The sequence below is a fragment of the Tetrao urogallus genome (assembly GCF_951394365.1).
Source record: "Tetrao urogallus genome assembly, chromosome: 8".
In the NCBI taxonomy this organism is placed as follows: Eukaryota; Metazoa; Chordata; class Aves; order Galliformes; family Phasianidae; genus Tetrao; species Tetrao urogallus.
The window spans coordinates 34,749,791-34,771,258 of record NC_136821.1 but is presented as its reverse complement, the minus strand read 5'-3'; the positions used below and the strand labels follow the sequence as shown (position 1 = coordinate 34,771,258).

The 21,468-nt window shown below is 44.1% G+C and overlaps 1 protein-coding gene across 2 annotated transcripts in view; it reads left to right on the top strand.

Annotated features, from left to right (window-relative positions):
- AGAP1 (ArfGAP with GTPase domain, ankyrin repeat and PH domain 1) overlaps nucleotides 1-21,133 on the top strand; it is a gene marked incomplete at both ends in the record, with an annotated part of 281,406 nt that extends 260,273 nt beyond the window's left edge. For both annotated transcript variants that reach the window (XM_079538941.1, XM_079538940.1), the window contains 2 exons: nucleotides 20,324-20,579; nucleotides 20,930-21,133. In XM_079538941.1, coding sequence (XP_079395067.1) covers nucleotides 20,324-20,579; nucleotides 20,930-21,133 — 460 coding nt within the window. The remainder of the gene's footprint in view (nucleotides 1-20,323; nucleotides 20,580-20,929) is intronic.
- Between the last annotated feature and the right edge of the window lie 335 nt (nucleotides 21,134-21,468).

Sequence of the window (21,468 nt, the reverse complement as noted above, 5' to 3'; positions counted from 1 at the left end):
AGAAGTTACTCTGAAGCCAGTTCATTTCTGATTGAAGCTCCGTTCAAACACAGTAGCTTTTTACTCTTAAAGGAAAGGGATAAATATAATCAGTTGTGGCTAAACACACAGGGCAGGCTGTCCCTGGTTGAGCTGAGCACATCACAATTGATCCTCACATTGTCTCTCTCTTGGGCTTAACGCAGTATTACCAGGAGCTTGGGTACATTGCAGAAACTATACTAAAGCAAATCCTAAAGCTTTCAATAGTGTTCACTGTTGCTGGTGGAAGTGATGTTAATTCAGCTTCCTGCGTGGCTTTTGGCCATTTCTGCTTTCGTAGGTTGTTTGGCTAGTAGCTAGCTTTGTTTGAGCTCGTGGTGTAGCAAAGAAAAGAGCAGGCCTAAAAACAGCAGTGGTGATGCTGAGCAGTACTTTAAAAAAGGCAGTGCCTTGCCGTGCTACTGGGGGCTGTGCTGGCCGGTGACACTAGGTACAGAAGCAGCAGCATGCCTTTGCTTTGGTCGTGGCTACAGAACCTGCAGGGCTCCATAACAGTAACTGTGACCAACTTTCTCTCTTTTGTGATTTTTTTCCTTTTTTTGCCTTTGTTTAAGACTGAGCTTTGTTTCTGGCTCTGCAGGAAGCTGGTAGCCTATGGCAAGGGACTGGGGAGATAAGACTTCAGTAAGATAACTAAATGAAAAGGGCAGCAGTGAAAAGATGGTGCTGGCTTTTGACTGGACTGAAACTTGATATACACATCAGCCCAAATGCAGTTTCCCCACGGTTCTAAAATAGGCATTTGTCAGAGGCAGAGCTCTCACTGCTGCATCTCAGATGTGCGGGTGCTGAAGGGGAGTCAGCAGTGAACCCCTGAAAAAGAGAAGTGACCAGGAGAACTGAGACCACCATCACTCGAGCTTTAAAGTAATTAAATAGCAGACTCGAATGTGTTGAGGTGAACACAGGTGACGAATTGGAGCCTTTAGAGAATCGGAATTACAGTGGAATGAGATGCCTGGCTGTGCCTATTAACTAGATTGTGCAGACAGTGCAAAGTCCTGTAGCTGAGGCATTTTTGTGCGAGTCTGCAGAGATGAACAGTAGTGAGAAGAAGCCATCTCTAATGATTGGTAACCCTCAAAAGGTACGGACGGGTTGTGCTTCAAAAAATCTTCATGCTGAACAAATGATTGGCCTAGAAATCTGCCAGCTAACTTTTCTTTTTCCCCAAAAAAAGATTTAAATTTCTTTCTGGTCTCATCCAGGTCAGAATTTCTAAGTGGCAGTTTTGTTGTGTTTTCACTTCACTGCAACACCAGCCGAACTCGGGGACCTGTGGTGCATGCACAATTAAATCACAGCCTCCATTAGCACTTGCAAGGCTGCTCCACGAGTTCAAATAATCTACAGGTAGGCTGCTGCCTTAATGGGAGTGGCCAGTGATTTCCAGTGAAATCTGTGCTAGATGTCAGGTTTTCTGACTGTGGAGACAGATAGACCATGACCTGCCAAATGCTGATGAGCTGTGGTGGCTTTAAGAGCTGTCCACGTTGTGGTCAAAATTGGGCCCTTTTTAGACCTTTCCTTCTGTAGTGTATTGCAAGACTTCTGTTGGATTATAGCATAGCTGGATCTTTCTATGATGGCTTTCTTATTAAAACAGACACCCAATGGCAGTAGGATTTTGCAGGCAGGATATAGATTTTTCTCCTTGAAGTCAAACTGTAAAATATTGCTTAGTTTACATGTTAAAGAACCTTGTTAAGAAAGAAACAAGAAAGGAAGGGAAGAAAGAAGGAAAACAAAAACGAGAACTGCCTGTAGTTTCAAATGTTAATGGAGTAGGATCTGTGTAGAAACAACTTGCTTTATGCTTGTAAGAGTTCACCAACCTCTTTGCTGGGTTTATTGCCCTAGGGCAAATTAATTAAAGTCAATGGAGAATTTAAAAATGGGGAAGGGGAACAAAGCAAGGGGGGACATTTCTTAATTACGTTACAGAATTTTTCTCTAATTCTTGGCCTTTCCTTAGTTAAGCACCTGCCTGTGGCATCCCAAACAGATCAGCACCAGGACTCTTATGGCAGCATGCAGCTGGCACACAGGGTTGCTGGTGATGCAGTGAGGCATATTTGGAGGCTAGATAAACTGAGCTGTGTAAGGATCCTTTTAAATGCAAAGTACCCCTTTGGTATGGCTGAGTACAGTTCTGTTACCAACTCCTCTACCTGCCTTTTGAAATATCACCCTCTAAAAATACATCTGCCGCAGGCATTTCTACTGCTGAAATGAAACATGGGATAACGTGTGATTTAAATGGACCTCACATGCCTAAAAAACAGTTCATCTCCAATGGATTGTGGTTTTATACAAGCGTTCCCTCAGAAGCACACTGGGCTTAGGGCTGTGAAGGATGAGCAAAGGAAACTCTCAAATAAATGGGAGAAGAGTTTGATCTCGGAAGTGACTCCTCTAAAAAAGTTTTGGGACTCGAGAAATTAAGAGGTACTTTAAAATTGTCCAAGGCTGATGTGTTAGCATCATGCATTTGTATGGAGCCAGGCAGCTCAGTGGATACCAAAAGATGTTAAAATGCAAAATATGAGCTGCCGCTGTGTGAATTTGACCATAAGCTTCAGAAGGGATGTTCTAATAGTATAAGGAAATGACCAAAACAGAAAGTGACCAAACATCTCACGTGATATTAAGTGAAAAAGTAAGTGCATGGGACATCCCAAAGGGAGTTGGTTGGGTTTGTATTTTTGACAGCCAAGAGGTAATAAGATCATCTCACAGTCATGGTGGGACATAGAGGAATCAGCCTATAGGGAAAGCTTTCGGGATAAAGCAAAAAAGATCACCGACAGCCAAAGAAATAGGCGTGTAATGAAAAAGAAGCTGGTCTTCTTATCCCCCAGGTCTGAGACAATATTTAAAGCAACAGAGCTTCTGGTAGTGCCAGAAAGGAAAATAAAGCATCGTAGGTCGCGATCTCATAGCAAAAGGCAGGACTGCTAAGTCAGAAATCAGCCAAAGCCTACTGTGAATTTAGGAGTGAGGAGGGGAGTAGGAAGCAGCGCCTGGCTCCTGCGCGAGGAGAGTGGTTGAGTCTCAAGTTAATCAGGAGAACAATTTGTCAAGCAGTATTTAATGGACTGCTTCTAAGTGTGTATGTGGGCAGGGTGGCTTGTAAATTTGAATGTGCCTTTTTTTCTTTGACAGCAATCAATAAATGTGCTATTTATTAATGTATTTTGAGAGGTCTTCTCAGACTTTTATGGTTGTTCTGCGCTCTCTCAGATCAGTCAAAAAGAAATGAGAGAGCAGAGCAGGATTTTTGTGTTTATAATCAATATTGCACTTTTCTTTGCTTTTCATGCAAATAGGGGAATTGTAATGCGTTCTGCATTGGTGCATTTATTACCTCTTCCTGCAAGGGAGCAGACTTGGTGAGGAAGTTTTCCATCCAATGTGGTATGTTGAATTATGCAGCCTGGCCCAAACCTGGCAGTCATCTCTCATTTGGACTGACAGCTCCACTGCTTAGATAAACACAGAACAACAACAACAAAAAAAAGAAAATATTTTCTGGAATGTGCCATTTCTGTCCAGAAGTACATTTGGTAACAGTTCACAAAGCTTGTAAATTAAACTTGGCTCATGTGTCGGGTTTGTGCCTCTCAGGCATCAGTGAAAAGGTGAGCTTCCTTTTAGCCAGAGCTACATCAGCAGTGAAAGCTAAGAATCACAGCATGATAGAGGGGTTGAGATCAGTGCATGATGTGACCAGGGCCTTCTAAAATGAAAGGGAAGTTCAGAGAAGAGCTGTAAGGAAGGTTTCAAGTCTTCAGTGAGTAGTTTTGGGAGGAGATGCTGAAGGGGCCAGTGAAATGATTGTGAAGGGTTGTAGAAATTCAAGAACATTGTGAGGTGGAAAATAGGTTCTTGTGGTCCAAGACAGTGCTCGTAAGAGGACAGGGTGAAAGTGGGAAGAAATGTTGAGGCTGGTTATGGGGCGAATTGTTCTGCCAGCAAGCTCTCTTGAACTGTGCATTTATCTCCCAGGGTACAGCAATAAATCTCGTCGGTGTTAAACACAAGGCAAGGGGCTGGATGATCTAGAAAGCCTTTTGCTTTCTGGATTCACTGAATCTCTTAAGCATTCAGCAGCTGTAGGTGCTGAATTTTTAGATTTCTCTCTGTTTTATGTTGAGTCCACCGCCACACCAGAAGACTACAGAAATCAGCTCTTGGCTGAAATAGAGAACCTAATTCCAGTGCTCTTTCCTCCGTATCCCCTGCTCCCCTTTTGCATCCGCTGGATGTCCATTTCTGTAAGTTTTCCCTTCAGAACAAACCTATCATTTTTCACCACAGGATATTTACAGCTTCAATCAGTGCCAAATTCAATTGGCTTCTGATCTCATCGCTGGAAGTTATAGATGCAGATATTATTTGCACTGCGGTTAATTATGGAGCAATCAAACTTTGGCTTTTCCACTGTAATTTCCTCTGCCAGCTAATTTAATTAATCACCCCCAGCTCAGCTCTTCCAGCTGCGACTGGCAGGGTCATTAATTAGACATGTGGTGGTAGCTCATAGACCAGTTCCTGTTAAGGGGCCGCTGCCCACTTGATCTCTAAGGGAACGATAGCATTTTCTAAGCATCCAGGCAGGATTAGAGGTAGCTGCCACGCTATTGTATTCCTCAGAAGCAAAAGCGATTCCCAAAAAATGTACTGCAAGCAAACAGCATGATTGCTGTGACTGCTGGCACTTAGCACACCAGGCGTGGTTCGGTGAGGCAGGAGCACCATCAGATCACCGCTAAGCTGCAGTATTTAGAGTCTGATTCCTGATTCTGCAGCTCACACAAGCTGCTTCCTTAGCTTGTTTTTTAGTGCTGAGTAAATGCAGATTCCCACTGCACACACGCTGTGGGATGGGGTCTGCCAGCCAGATCTGGAATTTCTCAGTCGTCCATCCTTTCTGGCCTGATCCGTGAGCTAAAAATTAAAAAAAAAGCTCAGAAAGTGGCCAGGCATCCTTCTGACTCTTTCTGAGAGCTGAATGGCTTTTGTCAGATGGAAAATCATAAAATCATGGAATCATAGAATGGCCTGAGTTGAAAAGGCCCACAATGCTCATCTAGTTTCAAGCCCCCTACTACGTGCAGGGTCGCCAACCAGCACACATCCAGCCTGAGCATGCATTCTCAACGTCAAATCACATCCGTAATAGTAATGTAAAGTAATAGAAATGTTTTCATTTTGGGTTTGTTTGTTTGTTTGTTTCACTATAAAACCTGTATGAAATAACCAGCTAGGTCAATCATACTGTTTGATCTCATAAAAATCCATTTGGGATGGATTGGGCATTTGTTTGTAGGGAAGAAACTTTTATCATACACAAAATAGTTTGGTTACATCCTGCTTAAGAATCTCACCCGGGATATTAATGGTAGAGAGCAGGTGATTTGGGATGTGTGATGGCCTAACCTAATAGCCCTGAGAAGTCTATTTGTGGAGGAAGACCTTAGTCATCATTCTTGCCTTGGTCTGACTTGGTACTCAGCAGTAACAAACCCTGCCACTGGGTTCTGCTCTCCATCCCAAATACCAAAGCAACATCCAAAGCTGTTGTGTTCTCCACTTGAAATTCAGTTGTGAGCATATCCAGGATCTTCTGTATTCTTCCTCAGAGTACCAGCAAAGTGTGTTCCCATCACACCACATACAAGAGCCAGAGAGTTGTAGTACAGGTTGGTTTTGAACCTGTTGCAAAGCCGTCATTTCTAATCAGTGCATCTGTCTGCCAGAGGTGGATTGCTGGTGGATTAGTTGGAGTCTTCCCTGCTTCTTTTCAGAATAGACAAACTCCACTTGAGACAACTGTTTTAATCTCGGGTCACAAGGTCTCCCTTCAGATTCTTCTGTCCAAAACGTCCAACAACTCCACCTGGTAACAGTAAACTGAAATTAAATTATTTAATAAAAAAAAAAAAGTTCTTACTATGGAACAGTGCCTTTCTGTAGTGGCAAAACATTGCTGTGAACTTGTGTGAGCTTTCTTTTCTGAAGGAAGAGAAGGTGTTCTGATGCAACCCTTCCTTCGAATGCATCATACTCTGCACTACTCTTCTTCTTTGTATCTCTCAGAAGATTCCTGTAGCCTGAACTGTTTGGGGAAGATGCTTTCAGTACAGAGTCCCTCCCTTACTCACAGTCAGAGCGATCTCTAGGAATTTTCACAGAGATGCAGTTCAGCAAATGTTTGAGAGTGAAGGGATCACATTTGCTTTTACCATCACTGGTACACAAGGACAATTGTTGACACAGTATTGCCATCAAAGCCCTGACTAGGAAAGATGTGTAGTTGATAAGAAAGCAGCTTGTCTCTTGACAGAGGCTCTATACCTTTCCTTGGAGCAAAAGTTAGACATCAGAGTGTATCAACCTGAGTAGGTAGGTAAGCGCTCTCTTTTTTGGAAAACCTTTCTCAGCTTGAAGCTGGTAGTCTCATAGCTGGAAACGATGCCGCTGGAAGGAGCAGAGCCCACACGGATGTCGGTGCTGCAGTTCTTACTGGATGTCCACAAAGTCATGCATCAGAAATTCTCCACTTGTTCGGAGGGAGGGCAGGCAGCACGTTGCAGAATTATACTTTCTTTGACTGAGCTGATAAATACCATCAATTACAGTGTCTCATCAAAAACAGAGGTATAGCAATGAAACGATCTGGTGCTATAGACCCTAAAATACCAGAAGAATTGGCCAAGAAGCACCCTTGTTGATCCATCCTGACAAATTCCAAAAACTAGGCGACAGATTGTTTCAAAACAGGCATATCACAAAATGCAAGTAACTTACATCTTTATCTGTGAAATGTACAGCTGATGAATTTACATCCTAAAAGCGGAACAACTGCAAGAGTTAACTGAAGATAATCTGCTATGAAGACTTGAATCTAGAATGGTCTTTGCTGGAGAAAGGCAGTACCTGAAATTCCTAAAATAACCTTCAGTGTTCTTCTATAGGGAAGCTGGCAAATGAGTTTGTTTTTGCTCTGCGAAAATCAGAGTTAAATTTGGTTTGATCAGCAGATTGCAATCACCCTGTGCTTCTTCACCTACTCATCTCACTTGGTTTTGTTTTATTTGAGCAATAAATATCCTAAATCTTCTCAGAGCTATTGCGTGTCTTCTGTGGAGACTCATCATAGTCCTGCCAGGCATTCATCAAGGCTTCCAATGAACCACTGCATTAAGTATTCCTCTTCTCCTTATCAATCAAAACAGTTTACTTCTAACTTTACTTTTTCTTCCTGAAGTAATCAAAATCTGATATTCTACAGATTGCAGAAAATTGTCACTCCCATATTTTGCGCTAATCCATCACACGAAACAGCTGTAATTTGGGCATCAGAAGAGCATTAAATTTTTAAATAAGCAAGAGACAGTCAATGAGAGAGTCCATTAACCGCTCCAGATGACAGGGCAGAAGAATGTTTGGATCGCAGGTATTTGGGGAATTGCAGTGCAGACATTACAGAGCAATGGGGCATCTACGTTCTGCAACAGGCAAAATGTTTTCTGTGTGTTTTCATGATTTTGCTGAAGTATTCAAAAGAGTACATAAGCAAACAGCATTGCCTGAATTGTCCTTAGCTCGAGCTGCGTTACCAAGCTCATTCAGCAATTTGTGGCCATTGTAGACACGTATGTAAGGTGTTCCACAAGTTCTGGAGAAGTGTTGGGTGACTAAAATGATGAAAATCAGTGAGGAGACTTTCTCACCGATGCTTCTTCACCGCTCAGCCTGAGGGCATCTGCAGTGTTGTTCTCTAAAATGGCAGTTGCAATGGGTCTGCAGGAAGGTTCTCTACGGAGAGGCTGTGGATGTGGAATTTCTGGTACCTTTGATCAAGGGCAGAGCACACCACCCACAGATCTCCTTGCTGGAGGAATGGTGGTCTTCTAATCAGTATTAGGATCTTGTGACCTGGCAAAGTAGACGTTCTAGCACTGCATCTAGGATATGCGCTGTGTGTACTCGCTGTCCTCAGTTCTTCTGTCCTACCCTATTTGACTCAAGTTGCGTATTAAACTAGTTTCCCCTTCTAGTAGTAATTAAGTGCATACCATTTTTCTTCACTTGGCGCTGTAAACTAAGCTCTTCCTTTCCGAGGGGAATAAATACTGGGTACAACCAACTGCGTTCTGCAGCACGAGGGTATTTTTCACCTATCCAGGGGCACCTCTTATCATCAAAACAAAAAAGACCTATTGTAATTAGAGCGTAAGCCTTCGTTTAAAAGGGTGACTGGCAAGAGGAAATTATAAAGACTTGAGACAGTAATTATCAGCCACTGAAACAGCAAATCAAGCTGTCTATACCAATATCCCAAAGCAACGCACTGCAGAAGCCATGGAGAGAGGTTAGATTAGAGCCGCCTGGGTGCGAGCTGTCTGAGCAGCGGAAGGTGCTGATTGTAGTTGTCAGTTTGCTGCTGCTATAAGCTCTCCTGTTATAAATATACCCCAGCCTCTGTCATCTGAAAAGGATCCTTAAACCTTTCTTTTCTCCCCTTCCACTGCTTAAAAACCACAGCGGCTGACAGTCCAAATGTTTGAAATAATTGGATTCTGCATTCTAATTCATCTGTAAAGTATTCGTTGATTAAATTAGCCTAATAGGTATTATTTCTTACATGACTGCATAATTTCATCCTGATTGGATCACTATGGCACTAACGAGTCCTCCCGTTTGCTATTGACTCGAGAGTCACAGAAGGCTGCAGATAACTATCATCTTGTTTCCATTTTTCCCTTTACCAGGCTAGAAGTTAAAGTGATGTGTACTAAAGGGCACATAGCTAACGCTCAGGTACAGTTGCACAGTGTATTACGGCCTTCAGGACCAGCATTAGAATGAAAGAATATCGGTTTATATAATCTGGAGCCCTCTTTTATTTACTCAGTGGGTTGTTCTGAAGCAGAAAGATTAACTGACCATTTAAATTCCTTGGGGGGAGGGGAGGGTATGGGAATATTCTTAAATAAAATACATTTTATTATCTCGTCAAAGCAGACGTACACGTTGCAAATGAACCTCATAAGGAATGCACACATCCAGGGAAACGAAAATGCTCCTTTCAAGCTAACGTTTCAACTAAAGTGGTTTTATCTCCTATTAGTAAGATTTTCTTTGGGCTGCAATTTGAGTGTAACCAAGGGAAAGAGAAGGGGACTGCAAAATTCTCTTCCGTTTCATGCAAACCAAGAGCAGATCTTTGTTCTGTTGGGTGGCAGCGTGCACCAAGAGCCTCGGAGCCCCGAAGGTCATGGCAGCAGTGCAGCCCAGCGCCGGGCCCGAGCCTGCCGCCAACTCACAGAAGGGGTTAATGTTAATTCCTGCCCTGACCCAGGGCTGCTAACAGCCGGTAGGTTTTGTTTTGTATCGCGCCGGTGAACTGAGCAGTCAGAAAAAAAACGTTTTTGGCAAGCCCTGGGCCTGCCCAGGACAGAAGAGGTGGGTCGGCTTGGGAAACTGTTTGCATGAGGAAAAAGGGAAACAATGGCCGCTCAGCAGGAGCAGAAGGGAGACCCGCTCCCACTGAATAGCTCCCCGAAAAACCCTGCTCAAAAGGAAGAGGGCCCGCTGGTGTTTGGGAATCCAATAAATTGTTTCAGGAAGTGAAAGTCTGTCCAGGCTAATGGAGCCGTGATTGACAGGTGGTTCTCATTACGGTGCCCATCAGGGGACAGAGTGAATTCCAGTGTTATTTAAGAGGCTAAGGAGAAATAAGATGCAGGTGACAGCCCAAGGCTGAGGCGTCTTGCATCGCTGTTCTTAAGGTTGCTTTTTCTGTGAAAGGTCTACAGAATGTAAAGCGAGCCGAGGGCGATAGTTTGGCAAACAGCAGTCAGTCTCTGCAACTGAAACTCAGCTCACCAGGTGCACGTGAGAGGAAGCAGGGAGATGGTCTGCTTCCAGGACTGAATATTGCTTTGGTGCATTTCTTGTGTCAGAGTTAGCTTTCTTCAGCCGTAGGATGGGACGTTCTGTCTGTCGAGCAGGCAGAGTGCAGCAGCCACGTACCGGTGCTCTTGGGCATCCCAGTGCAGGGTGAGGAGGATGGAGCAAGTGGAAGCCATCACTCCCCTTGTTGCTCTTGGCATGAGCTTAGGACCCTTCTCCTGAGCCACACGGGGATATTGCATCAGTTGCTCAGCACCAAAATGACCACAGTCACTACTTTTATCTCCTCCTGGTGCTCTTACTGTGGCAGCTGACAAGAGCAAATCACAAAGCATTTAGCTCAATCAGAACAAATTTGATCAACTGCTGGCACAAATGCAAAATACTTTTGAAGAGGCCACCTAGGGTTGGGTCAGATTTCTGAAGTGTGATTCTCTGAGGTCTGAGCCTAGCTTGAGAAAGAAGGAGTTACCAAAAGAAAAATGCATCGCTGGTGATTCAGATTGCCTCACGTCCCTAACTGATAGGCATCTTTGTGCTGCAAAGCTGAAACCAAGTCTATTTCCATCCTTATTCAGCTTGCTTTGCAAAGCATCCAAACCACAACGTTACTTGCATAGGCTGTAGCCACCAAGTGTGTGTCTGTACGCTGCAACCAGAGTTTTAAGGTAGATCTGTATGTACTCTGAGCGTATAAAACTATGCAGATCACTTTTTTTTTCCCTCTGCTTCTGTATTTTTCCTTTTTCTGTCTGTGTTGGCCAGATAAACAGAACCAGGAGTCTTCACACTTGTGGATGTCATGGGGGGGGAAGCTGAGAGATCTGCTCTGAGTCACCGTATTGATAGAATATTGCATGGTGCATGGTCAGATACAAGGATGTAATTTAACCAACAGATTCACGGATGGCTTGTGAATGACGGTGAAACTCCCGAGTATGACGCGTGTAATAAATCTGGTTCGACACAGAATTAATGTGGTATTCAGAATGATTATTTACCATTTGAAGTTCAGACGTGACTGTGTGCAAGAAGTAAATAGCTGTGCACAGGGCACTGGGGAAGGACGCTTGGAGGGGAGAAGAAAAATACCTTCTTGCATTGTTTCACAAGTGCATTCCTCAGTAATACTAATGAGAATTGCACTCTAAATGCAGGATTGATTTGTGATGAGATCAGCTCTAAAGAGTACATTTGTGGAGTGATAACCTGATTGGTGGCACTGCCTCTTGAATGGCTGAAGGGGTCTAATTGGCATATAACGCACTATAAATTTATTAGCAGGTTCTGCTTTCTCATTGGCAGACCTTCTCCTGCTAACCACCAGGAAATTACCAATTTTCAGGAGGTAGTCACTCAAGTCGCACTGTGTCAGGGTTTTAAAAAGAAACCTCCATCGATACCATTATAAATCCTGGCTTAGAGCTTGTAGTTCAAAAGCCAGCTGAAAATTGGTCGCTTCTGTAGTGGACGACTTGACCAGAGCAAAGAGCCCTGTGTTTACTATTCAACTTTTTATCCTCCTTCAGTCATTCCTCCTTCCCACCCCCTTGTTGCAAATCCAAGTTGCACGAAGACCATTAGGAGAGGACTAATCAGTTTGGCAGCCCTTGGGCTGCAGCTGCCACAAACTGGCGTACACGCTTCATAGAAATTACAGTGTTTTGGCAGTTCACATTCAGGGCTTTGATGTACTTATTGATACACGCAGCCCTGGGGCACATCAGGCAGAGGAGGACATACCCACATTGGGGATTTTTCAGGAGCATAATAGAAATATTCAGGAGTCAATGTAATTGTTTCAGTTACTCTGCTTTTAAGAGGCACGTTGGAGCCACAAATTAGAAAATAATATTCACGTGTCTTCTAATTGGTAACAGATACAGGATATTTTATCTTTTTAAAATAATTTCCAAATGTGTCCTGAAGAGGGATTGCAAGGAAATGGCTGAAAGAGAGAGGGCACGTACAGGCACAGCGCTTTGGCAGGCGGCAAAGAGGCTTTCATTTTGGCACACTGCTTTTAATTCCTGCACCTTGAAGTGGAATTGCTGTCACTTTTGACAGACATCTCCTATGCATATTTTCTTTGCTGTTGGGTTTTATCTGGGTTTCCCTTTGTTAAGCACTAACCATATGGCTGGTAAATCATAAAAGCCAAAAGGTTTGCGAGCGATTAATAGAAGTAGGTGTGCAATTAGAAATGCTTCAGCAGTACTTGAGCACTCAAGTATCTTCTGAAAGCTGAGCCCATTTCAAGTCTCTCCTCTTTGGACACCTTGGTGTTGTGTAACCCTTCTGGCAGCCTTATCCACTGGTGATATTCTAACTCAGTAGAAGGTGTGTTTGTCTTTTGTTTCGTTTCCCCGCTCCCTTTGGCATCATTGTGACAGGAATGGCATTTCATCCCTTAAAAAAAAATTAAACCATCAAAAACAAACAAAGAAACAAAAAAAGAGCTCTGTGATTTCACCAAATTGCAGAACCACAGGGGGTGGAAGGGACCTCAAGAGATCATTGAGTCCAACCCCCTGCCAAAGCTTGTACCCTACAGTAGGTCACACAGTTAGGTGTCCAGATGGGTCATGAGTGCCTCCATAGAAGAAGACTCCACCACATCTCTGGGCATCTTCTTCTAGTGCTCCATCACCCTTACCATAAAGAAGCTCTTCCACATGTGGGTTCGGCACTTTCATTTCTTAGGTACAAAGGAAACCTCAAGGATTTCTGTGAATGCTAAGGGCTGGTGATCAGCAAGAGTTAAGAGGAGGCCAAGGCAGCTGATGAACTAATGATTAGAGGTAGTGCAGAAGAACGGGCAAAGATGTATTGCAGAGGAAGAAAAAGCTCTGGGATACTTTAGAAATGCCGACGTGGAGAATTTGGGAGGTAATTACAAGTGTAAGCAGAAGGGAGACCTCCAAGTGAGTAGGGAAGATTTGGACAGCTGGCAGGGCCCTGTGGTGTCTGAAGAACATGGGTCAAGGAAAATGCCCTCCAGGGTGGTTGGGTGCAGGTTCTTCCCAACCTTTAGCTGCAAACATGCCACCCTTCCATCGCTGACTTGCACTGAAAGAGCGCTTGTTTTTATTTGCTTGCTGTTCCAAATGTGTTTTTCTTCACAGTCTATGTTCAAGTACAGTGTTTATTACTTGTATTTTCTCTTTTATGTCTTATATAAATTTGGTGTAGTGTTTTGTGGGGTTTTTTTCCCAAATTCTCCAAAAAGTGTCTTCTTACTGCTTCTGCTGAATTAAGATAATATTAAAACCCCCTCAAAGGGTTTTTGTTTTGTAAACCAAACTATAGTGTTGCTTGGGAGTTACTGGCAACAAAGGATCAAAACTGTCAAGAAAATTTTTGAACGTCTCTGAGAAGTACTGTATTAGGCTATCCTCTCTCAGTTCCTGACCCTCAGGTAAAGATTACGTTCACATTCTGCAGCCCAGAATGTGCTTTTACATTTCAGGTCATTGAAGCCACCTTGATATACTAAGCAAGTTGGCATTTAAGATGTCTTTAATGTCTACACAGCAAGTTCATCAGGCCTTTGGGTAGACCTCAGAGGTTCCTTCCCATCTCATTATTTATAAAGCATTGGTGCACTCCTAGTTATGATACTTATCCACTTTACAGCATTATGAGCAGAGGAAAGGCTCCATTTCTCTTCTTTCATCTGTTTATGATGTGATACGTTCCAAAGCAGATCACATCAGCGACTGTTATGGTATCCTTAATGCACTGTGATAGTCGCATCACGGGAGGAGCTGCTGTAGAGCATATCGCTGATGTACGTCCCTGTTATATGCCACATTACTCTGAGTCTGTGGGAACCTTACTTGGCTCCCTCGCTCTGTCTCTCAGCTGGCACAGATTATTGAAATTTATGCATTGAAATATTTGTATGTCACTTTCTCTTATTTTTTTTTTAATGCTGTACAGGAGCTTCCTCTCGATGCGAACATAAAAAGCAGGAGCCTGGTTTTAGGTGAAAACAGCTACATATATAACCAAGATAACAGTCTGCCTTCATTTTCTCCCTAATCATCCATTGTAGTTGAGTTATCTATTCTGAGCTACTGCCATGTTTTGTGTGAAAATTTATTTCACGTGCAGTTTTCACAGTATTCCCTGAAAGAGGGGAGAAAAAAAGTCTGTTACGATTTCTTGAGCTCTATTTAAAACAATATTGCGTTTGGTATATCTGTAACACAGGAGAAAATCAGTGTTAACAAACTGCAAATTAATGGAATCTTTTAACCCGAGTGATTGTGTATCAGATTGCAAATTGAAATTTGCAGTCTGCATGTAGGTACTGGCACAGTGCAACGTGGTTTTACGCTGAAGACATCGAGATGAATGTGGTTACACATGAATAATGAAATCCGTTAGATGTATGTTTGCTATTCTCAGCATATCTGTAGATATTGGTGTCAAGTAAACAAGCAAATGTACTCTTGGTTTAATATTTTCATTTAGCTGTTCTAAAACAGCTGTTGGCATTGATAGGTAATCATTGTAGGTAATATTTTTTTCCCTACATGTTGACACTGACCACTGAAGAAAGGGGAGTGGGCTGTGTGTGATTCATGCAAAGTCTAGAAGCACACAGTGAAAGCTCACCTTCTGTTTGGCAGTCAGCACAGTGAGAGATTTTGATTTAACTTTTGCAAGGATATTGACGTGCCTCTTCATCAGTGTATAGGTAGAAGTAACGAGGCTGTGAACACAACACTTTTGCAGTGGTCAGTAAACAGCTGGTGAAAGGTGGTGCTCATCCATTGCTGTTTTATTTGGGATGCTCATAAGGTCTCTCCTTGCACATCTTGACAGGAACCCATCCTCGTCTGCTGTTTGCAGTGCTTTTTTGATTGGCTTTTGGATTTGGCAGAGAAGAAAATTTCTGGAGTCCTTAAAATTTTGTCTTCAATCTCAGGGGGCTGTTTTCATTTCGTACTGTTGCACAGAACAAAAAGGCTTGGATTTGTATCGAGGAAAGACTCAACCATCCTGCAGATCTTACAGTTGGCCCCGCACTATCTGCTTTCTCAACAAACCTTTTCTTAGCATCTGCAGTGTTCCCCACAGCTGTGTGTCACATAGCTTTTCCTTAGCTTAACATGGAGTAATCTCAGAGTTGATACTTTTATCAAATGTACCTTAAAAATTATTATATTGAGTGTCGTGCAATGAGAACAAAAGTTTGCCATAATTTATGATATTTAGAGTCAGAGCCTACAGTTGCAGGATAATTATCTAGAAAGCCTTAAGTCAGTAAGCTTAGGCTGGCCATTAATGTTTTACAGTAGTAAATCCTGCAGTGTCTTAACACCTGAAGGGGAAATGCTGCTTGCTCTGTGGCATCACTGAAAAGCTGACCGAGATGTGCGAAAACAGCATCTGTTTTGGAGTTCACTTGAGCAGGCCCAAAGTTAGAAGAAACTTGAGCTCAGAATGCTTTTGTGGCATTCAATTGTTCATCCTCGGCGGATAACTTTAGTGACAAAGATGAGAGCAAACTGTTTCCCAGCCGAGCTGCCTGCCTTGCCAGACCTGAGGACCCCAGGCTGGAGCTGTAGGGCAGCCGTGCTGCCAGGCAGTCATGGTGGCTGTGCTGCGGCTGTGCCATAGGGCCACTCGCATCCGTTGGGGTTGTTTAACTTGTAAAGAAGTAATAAGCTTAATAGGTTGACTTTATTTAATTATTAATGATCCCTTTCTGTCCTTACAGCTCATAAAACACCCTGTAGGTTGGCAAAACACTCATAATATTGATCAGGAGCCAGGGAGATATTTATTTCCTCTTTGCCCCGGTGCACATAAATCTTGGTTCTTTCCCTCCTTCTCTCGGTACGCGGGATTTACAGTGGCCTGCTTCTTGAAAGCTTTCTGTAATTAAGGAATAAATAGCCATCGGTCTTTGTTTGCTGTCTGGAGCCCTCTTGTTTGCCAGGGCCCTACATATCCCTCGTGGGCCCGTGCGCCTTCCCCCTTAGCAACGCAGCCTGGGAGAGAAGGCATGCATGCTAGGAAGCAGTCAACTGCTAAGCACTCCCTTTGCAATAGAGTGGGGTCTTCTCCTGCAGAGAGAGGAAGCCCCTGTGTTTTCTCAGCATATTGTTCCCAACTCCTCTTCCATGCCTCTCCTCCCAGTTCCTGCTTTGCTTGGGACAGGAAGACACTTTGGAAATTCCTTGCTGCTAGCCCTTTCTTCCCTTTGCAAGTTGCAATTAAAAGCATCATGAACCTTCCCAAACTTTTCAGTTCTTTCCCCCACAAATGTTTCGCTTCCCTTTTACCCATCACAACGCTGCATCGCCAACTCTTACCAAAGTGATGCTGTTTATCAGACATCTGTGGGATCATTGCAAAGGGTTTTCCTTAAATGGCAAGCCCTGCCACAACCAGCCACCCAGTCCTGACAGCAGGGCTGCACCGGTCATTAGGTGATGTATGCTTCTTGCATGCTGGACCACAAAGCTAATGACATACTCTGGGACGCTCCCAGAGTTTGGGAGCTATGGGAGTTAGATTTACTTCATTTTGTTGGAACAGACACATTAACTTTGTCAGCTGTCCAACAGCAGAGAAAATCTGGCAGTTCTCCTGCTGAGCCGGCCAGGTTATTGCCGCGTTAAATGTTGCACTTCAGTAAGCATCCAGAAATGGCAGCACACGAGCATGGCACCCACACGGCACAGACGTTTGGGTGAATGGCAGTAGAGAGAGCATTTAGAGGCCTCCTCTGTTGCAGAATAGTTCTTTTTAGTAAGAGAGAAGAAAATATTTAACGCTTCTCATCAAGATGGGTGAGCCAGGCACCGCTCTGGACTGAGCTGCACAGGGCCAAGCTCCTAAATGAGCATCTCTGGTGCAAGCTCACAAGCAAAGAGTGAAGAGTAGTCTGAAAGGAAACTGTGCTCTGAGCAAATCTGCCTTTTATATTCTCTCATGCTACCTAGTTAACCCTCCCCCTCACAGTGCCCAGTATTTATGTTTCAAGATAATAATGATGTGATGTGGCTGGCAGAGTAATTTAAATAATTGGACATTATCTTGAGAAGCAAGCACCTAATGAGATGAAAATAAACTGAGAAGTGAAATTTTCATCTGTTTCTAATAACTCTCACCTATGTACAGTATCACTGCTCTATCAGGGCTTTCATTATTCGTACCAGTGATGGAGACTTGGCAGAGCTCAGTGATGGTTTTAGGCCAGGGCTTAGTGAATTGTATTCCTTTCCTGCAGGATGTTTTGCAGTCTTACCCTGTTGTATTTGGCCCTTGTATAGCCAGAAAGTTTGTAAGCTTTTCTCAGAAGTCTGAGTTTGAATGGACAGCTTCAGAAAGAGAAAGCTCAAACAAAGCCCAATCTGACTTTCATTCTTCTTTCTATAAATTTGTCATCTGTTACTCTGGAGTTCCTCTAATTCACCTGCGCATTTGCATTAAAAAACTGGCAGCTCACACATTCTCTAGCATTAGGTGTCATAGGTGCCATCCGAGCACCTGATGATGGTGCTTCTCCAATACACTGACTTTAATTTGATCTTGAAAAAGGGATTCTGCTGAATTTTAGTAGCTCAGTAAGTGGAGTAGTTTTGTTCTGGCTTATGGATGTCACGTGAAGACAGCTAGAACTGAGACTGTATTTTTGAGGGTGTTGTTTAGAGTGAAAGTTACCAGAATTACAAGAAAAGGAGGAAAATGAGAGAAATATTTACTAGGAGGCGTTTAATCATACATTCCCTTTATTTTTGGAGATTGGTTCAGTATCTGCTGATTAGTTGCTCTTCCTCTCATTTCCTTGTACTCTTATTCAGTTGATTTATTTAAAGGTATGTCAGTGCTGGCTGAAGCGAAACACTGTGCCTCCTCTTCCTTCTTATTGCTGACCGCTCCAATAATTCATTTTTTAGCTCATTAGCTAACAGGGGATGTGAACGGTGGTCCTCCAGGGGACTGGAATGAGGCCAAGTGATCTACTGCTGACAACTCTGCTCTTGGACTGGCCTTCCTATGGGGATATGAAACCTCAACCAAGGCGGGCTGTGGACCCCAGGAGTGAGATTGTGGCATCAGACTGCATTTATGTTGTGTTGTCAGGTTCTAAGATGGATGCATGCGGTGGAGCTGAAGCTGTTGTCCAAGAAAGTCCCCTAGTCATTTGAAATGAAATGGTTTGTGCCAGAAATGGAGAGGGGAGGTCTGTGGGTGTTGGCTTTCTAGAATATGTTTCAGAGCTGGTCCTTCTGAATTTCTGTTGTATCAGCCCACAATGTATGGGCAAGCATGCTCCTCCTCCTACCTCCAGCTACCTCCTCCTGTCATTCAGTGTAATTGTCTGTGAGAAAATCCCAACAACTTATCTTTCCTTGTACCCAGTTTGAACAGTTGAATAGAATCTAAATCTCATTCCATAGACAATGTCAGTGACATGCTGCCCCCAAATGTCTGAGACTTTTAAAACATCTCTGTTTTTGTTGGCAGCGTTCACTGTGTTCCCATCACAGCACTGGAATCTGGGGGATGCTCACCCCACCACTTGGTCTGGCTTGCCTTTGCACTGCTCCCATGAAGCACAGGGCAGGTGTGCTGCAACGAATTTGTAAAACAACAGCCTAAAACTCTAAAAGCTCCACCTGAAGTCTCTGTTTCCACAGAGTAGTTTATGATGAATAGTTTGTGATGGATAGTGATTAGAGGTGGGAGACTGGTGTCACACAGCTTGAGTTTAAACAGAAGGGACTTCTCTTCCAGCCATGGTCATATGGCAGCTGGAAGCTAAAGCTGCTCAGAGGTGGTCTGTGAAGATGGGGGGGGGGATTCGTTTGCAGACTCAACAGCACTAAAAAGATTGTGGTAGTTGCGATACAGGCAGAAAATGAAGTATATTCTGCCTTTTGGGTCTGTGGGCATATGAGAAATAAATCCCCTCAGCCCAGATGTGTGCCTCTGGTGTGAAACAGGGCTGACTCAGTCGCTTCATTTTTCAGTCTGGCGTGTTTAAATGTGGAGTGGGTGTATTGGTTACACTCTCAAAACCTCAATACGTACTTAAAAAACTGACAAGAGCTTTATTAAACGCTGTCTGGGTACTGGTCCTAGAGGTGCTGTGATGCTGCAGGAGTGCACATTTTATTGTGAGTAACTGTAAGTGTGTCACTTCAACCTCCTCGAAGCGCTGCCACTGTATTTTTACCTTAAAACAGCACAGCTAACAGAGGAGTTAAGGATCACAGTGGTAACAGAAGTCATTTTCTTTCTCCTCTCCATCTTGAGTATCTGAACTGATCCTGTTTATCAGATCCTGCCATCAAAGGTTAATTTGCGGTCCCCTAAATGTTTTCTTTTCTGTGTGTGCCTTTTAGCTTGCAGGAGTCATTCAAAGGTTTAATTTAAGCGCAGTGCTTTTTGTGTTAATTATCTGTTTGCACTTTTTCTCTGAAAAAAACCTGTACCTGTCTGTAGGGTGGATTGTCATTGGTGCAGAGAAGAGCATGCTTTGGGAAGCTCTGCATGAGAGCATCCAGAGAGGTCACAGTAAGGTCGCTCCGCATGTACCAGGAAATGATGCAAAACTAATCCAGATTTGCTGTTGGAAGGATCTGTTTACATAAGTATTTAAAAACAGATTAGGGCAAACCTGACACTAGATTACTGGGAGTAGTGTAAACAGTGCTGAAAGGCGTAAACAGAGCTTTTCCTTTTGTGCTCCGGAGGAAAAAATATGTCACCAGTAACAAGTTGCCTTGCTAGATGATGTATATGGTTTTCAGAGGCTGGACAGGTACCTTTAAATGGGGCTTTGTCTAGGGCTAGATCTCTTAGATCATATAATTGTATGTTAATTTTTGAAACGGGGAGTGGAGACGGTTGTTTGTAGTCCTCCTTATCCTGTAACATAATAGCATCCAGAAAGCTTTTGATAGTTATTTGACGTTTCAGGAGGAAACGGCGGCTTCAAAGTACTGTTCTGATAGTTTGCATTTTGGAAAAACAAACAGAAGAATCCTCCATATGTCTTTTGCATTGGAAACATGACTCAGTTTTTGATAGAGGGAGCACCTCTGCAAGCAAGGCTGTGCCTTGCAGGGGTTGTTCTGCTGTGTGAAATGCAAGCCCAGGTGCAGGAGGGGTGGCTGGGAGTTGTCAGTGCCGTGCTGGTCACTTCAGGTTTCAAACACGGACATTTTGTACATTTTCTGTACTGTGTTTTGCTGCACACCTTAACTCCAACGTGGACACCAACTGCCTGATTTATTTTCTTGCTTTCTTTTTGTTGATGGCTATTTGCTAGCATGCTGGTAGGCAGCAAAGCCAGGCCGGAGTGACGTATTCCCTTTGGCTTCTCTAGGGAGGAAAAAGAGCGCTGGATACGTGCAAAATACGAGCAGAAGCTCTTCCTTGCCCCGCTGCAGTGCCTGGAACTTTCTCTTGGCCAACACCTCCTGAGGGCTACAGCCGAGGAAGATCTGCGCACGGTCATCCTGCTCCTCGCCCACGGCACGCGGGAGGAGGTGAATGAGACCTGCGGAGACGGAGATGGGCGCACGGCCCTGCACCTGGCCTGCAGGAAGGGAAACGTGGTGTTGGTGCAGCTCCTGATCTGGGTGAGTGCTTGCTCATCGCACGCTCTGTAAGGATGGTAACTTACCCCCCCCTTTCGTCTGTTGCCATTGGTAGAAAGTAAACAACAGAATGAGGAAGGAGAGATTTCCTTAGCACCTATTGGAAATGCCATTTGAAATACCTCGGTGACAAATTTTGTTCCAGCTGTAAGACCCTCCCCGTAGAAACCTTTCTGTGTGTAAGTCACCAACTTTCTGCTCACGTCCCTCTCTCTCCCTTCCCTTTCACCAACCCTCAGCTCAGTTCCAGCCTTCCTGGCCTGAGCTCGCTCCCTCTGCTGTAACTCTCTGTTCCGCATCAGAGCTTCAGGTGGCGTCTCTTCTTTCTCCAGTACGGCGTTGACGTGATGGCACGCGATGCCCATGGGAACACCGCGTTGGCCTACGCCAGGCAGGCTTCGAGCCAGGAGTGCATTGATGTTCTCCTCCAGTACGGCTGCCCCGACGAGCGCTTCGTCCTCATGGCCACTCCGAATCTGTCCAGGAAGAACAACAACCGGAACAACAGCAGTGGAAGGATGCCCACCATCATCTGAGGAGCTCACTCGTGTGTTCGCTGACCTGAATTACATCCGCGGCCTCATATTCCTCCATTCCCATCACGGCTCTGCTCTGTGAGTCCAATAACTTCCCTTTTCCCTTTACCCTTCGGTGCATCCCTGTCCCATCCAGAACCAGCACGTCTGGATAGCACGAGGGGATGAGAAGGAGCGAAAGGGGCTGCAGAGAAAGCAGTTGTTTCAGTGACAGCTCTCGAACGATGGAAACGGGACAGCAGAAGCGTGCGAGAGCACGTGGGTTCTGTAGGACACGGCGCGTGGCACGGGACCATGGGGACAGTTGTCCCTGGGCACAGGCTCTACAAGTGCAG